The 10,257-nt window shown below is 36.5% G+C and overlaps 1 protein-coding gene across 1 annotated transcript in view; it reads right to left on the bottom strand.

Annotated features, from left to right (window-relative positions):
• Nucleotides 1-969: 969 nt before the first annotated feature.
• PRTG (protogenin) overlaps nucleotides 970-10,257 on the bottom strand; it is a 144,002-nt gene continuing 134,714 nt past the window's right edge. The window contains exon 20 of the mRNA XM_070468546.1: nucleotides 970-10,168. Coding sequence (XP_070324647.1) covers nucleotides 9,764-10,168 — 405 coding nt within the window. The 3' untranslated portion in view covers nucleotides 970-9,763. The remainder of the gene's footprint in view (nucleotides 10,169-10,257) is intronic.

Below are 10,257 nucleotides of genomic sequence, written 5' to 3'. Positions count from 1 at the left end.
TGTGGCTGAGCTGGTAAAGAATCCGCCTACAATGCGGGATACCTGGGTTCGATCCCTGGGTTGGGAAGATCCCCTGGAGAAGGGAACAGCTACCCACTCCAGTCTGGCCTGGAGAATTCCATGGGCTGTATAGGCCATGGGGTCGAAAGAGTCAGACACGACTGAGTGACTTTCACTTTTCTTATTTTTTTGATATAGTTTCTTGTTCACTTGTTTTCTTTCTTTCACGTCCTCCAATCAGCACAATTCATTTTGAGAAGCTACTGTTTTATTTTTCAGTTCCCCTTTTGTTACCCAAATTGGGAGATCTTTTAAAAAATAATTCAGCTATCTTACAAAGTTTGTTTGGGTCATATTTTACCTGTTATTTCTATATTTTTTAAGTGGAAAGGCTTTCAATATTTCTCAATCATTTTTTATAATATTAAAATTTTTAAGTGGAAAGGCTTTCAATATTTCTCAATCATTTTTTATAATATTAAAAAACAAAAGTTTTAACTGAATTAGAAATGTGTCTATCTGGATGAGTCATAGCTTTTAGGCTATTTATTTCTAAGGTAAGCAGTCATCTACCGGAATGGGAAAATTGCTCTTTCCTTGTTGCTATTCAATAAATGCCAGGTGAAAACAATTCTAAGATGCCTTGCTGTAGTTGTTCAGTTGCTAAGTTGTGTCCGACTCTTTATGACCCTATGGACTGCAGCATGCCAGGTTCCCTGTCCTTCACTATCTCCAGAAGTTTGCTCAAACTCATGTCCAATGAGTCGGTGATGCTATCCAACCATCTCATCCTCTGATGCCCCCTTATCCTCCTATCCTCAATCTTTCCCAGCATCAGGGTCTTTTCCAGTCATCTCTTCGCATCACGTGGCCAAAGTATTGGAACTTCAGCATCCATCCTTCAAATGAGTATTTAGGGTTGATTTCCTTTAGGATTGACTGGTTGGATCTCCTTGCAGTCCAAGGGACTCTAAAGAGTCTTCTCCAAGGCCACAGTTCAAAAGCATCAATTTTTCGGCGCTCAGCTTTCTTTATAGTCCAGCACTCACATCCACACATGACTACTGGAAAAACCATAGCTTTGACTATATGGATCTTTGTCAACAAAGTAATGTCTTTGCTTTTCAATATTCTCTCTGGGTTTGTTATAGCTTTTCTTCCAAGGAGCAAGCATCTTTTAATGTCATGGCTGCAGATGCCATCTGTAGTGATTTTGGAGCCCAAGAAAATAAAATCTGTCACTGTTTCCCCCTATCCCCATCTACTTGCCATGAAGTGATGGGATCAGATGCCATGATCTTCGGATTTTTAATGCTGAGTTCTAAGTCAGCTTTTTCACTCTCTTCTTTCACCCTCATTAAGAGGCTCTTTAGTTTCTCTTTGCTTTCTGCCATTAGAGTGGTATCATCTGCATATCTGAGGTTATCGATATTTCTCCAAACTCTATTCCTACTGCTTGGAGTAGACTCTATAATCATCCCATCACAGGATATGAAAGCCATCATTTTATAAACTCAAAGTTTTCATTCTCTATCACCCAAAAGAAAAGTGAAAAGTAAAAGAAAGCATGTCTTTTTTTCTGTTTTTTTAACTAAGGAAAATTTTTATTTAAACTGTGCAATCAATCAGTATTTAGACAGCAGTTTCATAAACATTTTGGCATTTAAACTTTTATTCATTTTTGGCATGACCTGTAGGATAGTATATAAACTATCTTAAGGATGGGAAAAGTACTAGGCAATATTTACTATGATGCTAGAAAAAGAAAACAAACCCACAATATTAAGCAAAATATGTTTTAAGAAGACATTTTAAAAGTACATTCAAAATCAAGGCAAACATTTGCTTTCTTCATGCAATGGAGTTCACAGAGCTGATCCCCTGAGTCAAGTATAAAATTAAAATAGCTCAGCTCTAGAGTCCATTAGCTAGTCTGCAAATGCTGCCCTTACAAGAAAATGGTATACAGAGTGAAAGGATCCAGAACACCCATGATATGAAACAATAAACAGCTGGCTCCCACACTTTAATTTAATTCACATCTTTGAAGAAAATAGAAAAAAAAATCACACATACACAGACATAAAATATTGTCCAACAACAGCAACAGACAGACGAACTTAATATATGTCCTCTAGTCTACTGATAGGCTAAGGCAATGTGTGTGAATTAAGGCTTTGCAAAATTCTTTAACAGGCTCATGTTAAATCATTGGTAATCATTTTCATTTGCAAACAGAATAAAGAATGTGGTAAAAGGGAGAAAAATGTTTCAGGTAAAAATTTTTAAGTATTTTTAGCTGTTATTTTTAAAGATAGTTCTGCAGAAAAACAAACTTCTGTAATGTAAATTTTAAAGATAAAATCTGTAAATCAGGACTATGTCTATATACCATGAACTACTTATAAGATACAGACGAGTAAATCAAGAAAGGTGTTCAGAATCCCATGGATTATACTAAGAGTGATATTTGCTGGTTCAAGAAAGTTAGGGAAAATATTTCCTTTCTCTAAAAAAAGATAATCATGTAATTCTTGTCAATAAGCCTTAAAGGTTGACTTGAATAAACTAGAATTAGATGCCAGTATGTCTTACCCTAAAATTTATTCCAAACAGTTTAAAGAAATTTGGAAATGCCCCATAATCTTGAAAAAGTAGATCTGTTAGAGAAGAATCCGAAAAATGCACTCTGTCCTTACCCATCCACCCCTCTGGGGATATTTGACTCTCTCCCTAAATCTTTAAAAGCCAAGATATCAAAAAATAAAAGATTTAAATTAGGGTAAGGCGATTTCATGTTTAGTACTTTCAAAAGCACTGTAAATCCCCCTGTTCAGCATATAGATTTACCTACATTAAACATGAGTGTTTAAATCCCTGTCTACATCTGTTATCCCCCACTTTCTTCTGGTAGTTTTTTTGGTGTGTACATTGAAAACGAAAGCATTTTTCATTTTAGCACAGGCAAATGTAATCGGAAAGAAAAAGCTATTAAGATATGTTTCATAGCTGAAAAGAAATGACTTTAGGATTCTAATTATTTACACTTTTAAGTTTTCAAAGTACTACTGCTTCATTCTGCACAACAAAGTATGGAATAAAAGGAACAAAAAATGAGTTAAGGATTTTTTTCCTACCAATTTTCAAAATGGTCAAGGACTAGAATTTAGGTGTGCCAAAGACTTAACGTTATGCTTGTTCTACTATATGATTCTCCTTCAACTTTGCTCCCTCCTATAGTAATTAGGTTGAATTCAAATAACACCTATGCTCTTCAGATCTAGCACACAGGGATGACTGGTTATAGGCCTGGCTTTTTCCAGTTAATAAATTTCTACTCAGATTTGGGGACAACAGGAAAATTACAAAAAATAAAAATTCAATTCTCAACACCTAGTCTAATAAAGAAGGGCTTGAATAGTTAAGGGCTCCAGAAACTATATCTCCTTTATTTAATGCAACTCTAAGCATAAGCATCAGTTTTCATACTCAGTTCTGACTAAGAGAAATTGATGGTGTCAAAGGAGAAAAGAAGGGTAGTTAGGAGATGACAAAGAGTGAGTTATAGCCCCTGTAAATTCCTCCTGTGAATAAATGGATGTAAGTAAGACAGACTTCTCTCTGTTGGTTGGCTATGACTATGTGGACAGGTTGTGCTGACAGAGTGGAAGGTGCCATGAGCCTAGGTAACTAAATATCATGTCTTAGCTGAGATGATGTATCACAGTAGAAATACTGTAAATGCTGCAGTTGGACCAACTTGGGTTTGTGTCTTGGCTAAGCACCATACTAACTGTGATCTTTGGCAAGTTAGACATTTTAAACCTACTTCCTGATCTCTAAAATGGAGATACTAGTTACTCTGTAGAATGTAGCAGTATGCATGGCTGAAGCATATGCATGGCACATCCCTTTCTAAGGAACAGAATCAGAAGTGGCTGAAAAATGACCAGCACTCTTAACCTTACTCATAATATCATCACGGGCCCTACCTCTTAGTGGAGAAAGCTTTATCTTGTTCGTTGAAGAAATGGTAAAACTTAGGGTAGAATTATAAACTATCCTTTATATCTGAAAGAAGGCTTGATTAACATGACCCAGGAATCAGAACAAGCTACAGCAGTGGAATCTAAAGCTTTGTAGGAAAAGGAACAATTGACATCAAAAAAGAATTACAAGAAAGATAAAATTTCCCAGGAGTTGTACATGCTGATAAGGTTAAGTGGAGGCTCTAGCTGAGGCTCATGGAAAATCAAGAAGCTATATCAAATTGAAAACCAAACAGTGGCTTGTGAAGCTGAAGAAATAAGCCTGACTTAAAAGTCAGAAGGTGTGCATGTTGCAAAATGCTTTTAAAAGGAAATGAAGAATGAACTTGAGCATGGTTCTGTTCATCTACTCTGAATTCCTATGTTTGAGGTCTTTTCCTCCACTCTACCCTAACAATCACTTAAGAGAAAAGGACAAAGCTCAACTATAATAAGAACAGGTTTCAAAAATTTCTGATGAAATTCTGTAAAGTTAGAGGCAAATATTATGAAACTTTCCTGTTAAACAGATGGAACTGAGATGTTAATTCACAAAGTATGTATTCAAAAAGTTTCAAGTTGAATTGTTTTTGCAAGTGATTTAGAGAGAAAGCTTTATGTGTACATTTGATAGGCGATAAGCCAAGGTTTTCATACCTTTGAAATTTTGTAAGATCCCCAAGGGACACATAATTTCACACTTCCAATCTCTGTAATGCAACAGACATTTTATGGGGATCAGAGTTCTACAGAAATAATGTACCTGTTGTAAGCAAAATAATGGCCACCCACAGAAGTTCATGCTTAAATACCAGGACTCTGAGTATGTTACCATACAGGGCAAAAAAGACACTAAGGATGGGATTAACTTAAGAATTTTCTTGGTTTGTCCAAATGGACCCCATCTTATCAAGTGAGTCCTTAACATCCGAGAGCCTTTGCTGGTTAGGGTCAGAAAAAGAGATATGTTAATGGAAGTGGGTCAGAGAGCTGCTATGTAGCTGACTTTGAAGACAGAGAGTGGGATCTACAACTCCTAAAAGCCAGAAAAGACAAGGAAATGAACTTTGATTTTATCCCATTGAGACCTGTGTCAGACTTCTGACCTACAGAACTGTAAGATAATAAATCTGTGTTGCTTTAAGGCCTTCTTTGTGGTAATTTATTATAGCAATAGCAAGAAAATAATACAGTATCTGTCTGGTAAAAATGCAAGACTGTCATGTTAATCTTAAACACCTTCAAAAGCTTACCAGGGGAAATCGCCTGAGAAGATTAAAGCCTGCAAACATACACATTGCATTAGCCTGCAATCTCACGTCCTGAGCATAAATCAGCTTCACACAATTCTATGTACGTGTCCTTCTAAACATCAATAAAATTCACAATTAGACAACTGATTGTGTATGGTAATCTCCAGAACCCCCTATTCTGTGCTCACAGAAATTATGACCATTAAACCAAAGTTTTATCAGAGACCCATGTGGCAAACTGTCAGAAACAAAATCTACAAAATACATGTTTAGTCTTAAATCATGACTCTTTCAATATACTGAACTTTTTTTTACACTCACTATTAAAATTTTACATTCAATGAAATATAAATGTATATGTGAATCATGACAGCCACTGCTGAAGTGGAACCACATCTGGATATTCTAGCATTAAAAAAAAACAACTTTCAAATCCGTCTTTTTTGTGAGACTCAATTGTCTCCAAAGTTGTCTTCATGGACCTGAACAAGGACCCTGAGTCATCAACATGGGCAAGCACAATGTCCTTAACAAAGGCAAGACAAACCAATGCAAATCACTGTCATTGTTCCCAAGGTTGGCACCACTCTTGTTTGAAGCTAAGGCAAATAAAAAAGCACTTCCCTGAGGATCTAATTTCCCTGATGTGCCAAGGCTAATTTTTTAAAGCCATTTAGTGGATAAAGTTGTGTCCTTACTTTTAAGCTAATCAAAATATAAAACTCTGTATTTCATGAACAAGATATTTGTTTTACCCATGGTTCCACTGAAGTTTGAAATAGCAAGCTCCCTTGTTGCAATTAAAATATGTCAATTCACGAACAACTTCAAAGAGCACATCTATCAAAGAACAGCCACTTGAAAATTGATATGATTCATTTCCTTGTTATATCCCATTGCTCTCCAGACATGAGAACATTCTTGTTATTAAGTGACTGCCTCAAGCCTTCAGAGTAAACCAGGTAATGCTTTAAGCAGGAGGAAGGCTGCATAGGCTGATTCAGGGGTTGCCACAGTGCTCTGCAATGGAAGAGCCTGCTGATATTCCTGTAGACATCCCACATTCAAGGTGCTTAGGAAAGTATCACATCATTTGGCAAAATATCCTGTGGTTGAATCAGCAGATTCAATGGAAAGTCCCTTTGTATGCTGTTTGTATACAGACTCGGTTCTGGAGAGACAAGTTTGGTTGACATAGAAACAAGAAACAACAGTTTAATGTACGACTAAATCTGCCTATATGTGGAGGAAACCTTAAATTTATCTTTGGTTTTTTAAAAACTTGCTGATAAAAAACACATGAATTAAAACACTGATAAATACCAATATAACTGTATTGCTTTTAATTATGTAAACTTAGACGTTTGATACCCTTTGCTACTAAAGCTAGAGTATCAGCCTCTAAATAAATTTATTTCAAATCTGCTCATCTTTACTTACTTACAGGCTAATCTATATACTTAAATGGTCTTTGGTATGAAAATACTGATGAGCAGTATCTTGTAATATTCGGCATAAAAATGACATGCATGTATTAGTACTTATAGCAAAAAAGTCTTTGGAAAAGAAAATAGTTACTATTTGCATATTAGCCCCTTCAGAGTGAAACACCATGAAGTAACACCACTGTGAAAGATGAATGAGAACCTTCACATTTCAGTTACAATTTCACACTTAAGACTTCAAAGAAGCTAGCTTTGGCCAAGTAAAAAGAAGTCTTTGGTGTATACTAAATATCTTATTCAATGATACTAAAATATTTGTCTTTGGTGAAAAGTTTTTTTCCTCTCCAACAAGTAGTTTCAACAATTTCAAAATACTATAATACTGTGTAGCTGAAGATTTACTTGCTGAAGAAAAAAAATTACACTTGAAATTCTTTGGAACTATCTGCTGGTGAAGAACTTTTAAATGCTCTGGTAACAATAAGGTAGTTAAAATTACTAGTCTAATTAACTATAACAATCAATATAACCCCTATTATTATGGGTTAGTAACTACTCGTATAAGCTTCATACCTATAGATGTTTCTAGTTAATTCAATTTGGAGGGAAATCATAGATGAATTTTCACTCTCTACTGAAACTTCTTTGGTAACAAGATTATTATGAAAAAATCTCATACAAGAACAAAATAAAAAGGTGAAAGAGTAAAAAACATACTGGTAAATAATTAGCAAATAGTTACAGCCTAAAGATCTACAATAACCATGGGCCTATTCATCAAAAACAAAACAAAATACTTTCCTTAAGGACTTCAAATTATCCATTTTAGGCTTTTAAACTGATTCAAATGAATAGCTTCCTAGACAGGATGGATGATGTTTCAACTTTATAGATTTTGTTTGCCTTTTAACAAAAGTTAAAAAAAATAAAATGAACTCATTGTACTCCTTCCTTTTAGATACTGATAAAAGTTGGCCCCACATACTTTCTACTTACAAGCCCACAAAGATATACCCTGTCAATTTGCCCATGCTTCCATGAGGCAGCTCAAAAGTAACAAAATGTTCCCTGAGTACAGGAAAAAAAAAATAACACTAGAATAACTTTAAAAGGAGGTAGTATAAACAGGAGCTATAAAGGCAGGAGCAGCATTTTTCCTTGCCTCAGATTGTTCACCTAAAGCTCTGCTTTTTTGTTCGCCATGAAGCCCATACTTAGATAACTAAATGGAGGACTGTGAATTTAGTTCAGAACTGCATTAACTGGCACTTAATGGTGGTCTGCTTCTGAGCACATCCAATTTGGCACAAAACTACAGATTGAAAAACAACCAAAAAATGTTGTATCACCAGATACTGGGAAAGAAGATGGCAGAGATGGGACTATTATCCAATAATATTTTTTTGTCTTTAGAACACCATTTAACATGACCTCATCCCCAGTCTATAAACAAAGGTTTCAAGGGGGATAAAGATTTCTTTTAAAAAGAGGCTCAAAAGTCATTTCCAGATAATTTGAAGAAATATTTTTCAAAGGATAAGAGGATTCCCTCTCTACACCATGGGTTTAATTCTTTATCATCTCCCACTGCTGGGCACCTAATAGGTAAGTGTCTTAAAACTGAGAGAAGGCCTATTCTGTGTGGCTAAGTAAACAGTTTACGGATTTCAAACCGGCAAGAGGATTAACTCACTACTGGAGTTAGCATTCCTCGTTCACAGCGTCAACACTGAAGGAAGATTAAACAGGGTACCAAATTCTCTTAAGGATTCAAGAAAATACAAACAAGTTAGTAGAGCTCAGAATACTTATCCCTAAACAAAACCTGCACGAAAACAAACCCAAATGCTTTGATAAAACACTGTACCTTGAAACAGTTATTGATGAAATCCAAGAAACTCTTAAGGCAACTTTTGGTACTCTTTATCCTGAACAACTTCATGAATATTAAAAAAGTATAAGGCAAAGAACTTCATAATATATAATGGAAGGCACTGTTACCGTGATAACCTCAAGTCCATTTCACTGTCTACTGCTGCATTTATACTCATTATTAATATTTAATGAAACCTTTTTTTACCCATTTTGGGCTTCCCTGGTGGCTCCGATGGTGAATTCGCCTGCAATGCAGGAGACCTGGGTCACCAAGCTGGGATTTATACAAAAGAAAATTGCAAACTCTAACTTATTTTCTTTAAAAATCTGTTTTCTGCAAGCTGTTTTGCAACTAATTCTGGAAAGGTTGAGGATGCTTTGCAAACTAAGACAGTGCAGACTTTGGCCAACCGTCAGGCAAAGAAACAGGTTGAAAAGGCACGGCTTCCAGGCAGGCTGAGGTGTGGGACACAGCAGATAAAGCACTCCGACTACAATGCCCACAGCACAGAAGCCCTTGATACAAGAGGGTTCCCTGTATGCTACTGAACAGTTCTATTCTCAGAAGAGATACACTTTTTTTGTGTGCTGGTCATTCAATAAAGTCAAACAGCCCACTTTTCTCAGTGGTTTCAGTCCTCACAGCTAGAGGTGTTAAATGATCCAAACCATGCAGAGGTCATAGTTTGTTGTTATTGTTTTAACTCAGAGCTTCAGATAAACATTCTTACTCACCTACCTATATGACTCCTTGGGTCACACACATGACACATACAGCAACTGAAAACAAAACGCTACTAGGAAGTATCATCGTTTATGTAGCTGAGATCAACTATCACAACGAATGAGGTAACAAAGTTGTCTTCTGAGTTTGCCCTCTGGCAAACTGAGGTAGATAGTCAGCAAAGGGGCTTTCAAAAGTCTTCCCTTTGCTCCAGTGATATATTTTATAATCCAGTCAAACGCCTTGACTGTCTTTTCACATTGCTGACAATGAAACATTCAAAATACGTGAGCTTAAAGATAAAAAAAAAAAAAAACATTCAAAAAGGTGAGATACCCAGCAAGATACCAAGATACCAAGAGTTTCACAAAAGGCTTTGGCTCCCTGTTCATTGTCCTTCGAACAGACTTAAAGGTGAGAATACCTGGATGTGGCTGTCTAGATTGGAAAATCCTTCTTCTCAAAGCAAAGCCTGGCAGGGGCTGGCTGAGAAACTGAAGAGGAAGTTTGCTCAGCACCTGACCGCACTGCGGTATCTTCACACTTTCTCACCGAGGGGTCCCCACCCAAATTGCTGCCGGTGAAGGAACTGGGGGTTATGGGTATGGTACTGATAACTGAGGACAGGTGTATTTCATCATTGGACTCGTGGGAGAACCTTCCAGAATCCCCAGTTTCGTGGCTGCCTTCACTGTTGGCTGAATGCTCAGTATCAGCTGTAACACCAAAGGGTCTTGGGAAGCTGGCTGTCTGACCTGGGGAGCTGGGGGAGTCTTCATCGCTGATTAGTATGGTAGTGCCTGGCTGGTAAAGGCAGACCGCTTGAGTAAATCTTCTTTGAGGCTAGGTAAAAATACATAAAACACCATCAGTGATAACAGAGTGCTCTGAAAAATAATAAATCTGGTTTTACATATTTCATATATTCTGAG

The sequence above is a fragment of the Odocoileus virginianus genome, chromosome 6 (assembly GCF_023699985.2).
Source record: "Odocoileus virginianus isolate 20LAN1187 ecotype Illinois chromosome 6, Ovbor_1.2, whole genome shotgun sequence".
In the NCBI taxonomy this organism is placed as follows: Eukaryota; Metazoa; Chordata; class Mammalia; order Artiodactyla; family Cervidae; genus Odocoileus; species Odocoileus virginianus.
This window is presented reverse-complemented; position numbering and strand designations above follow the sequence as displayed.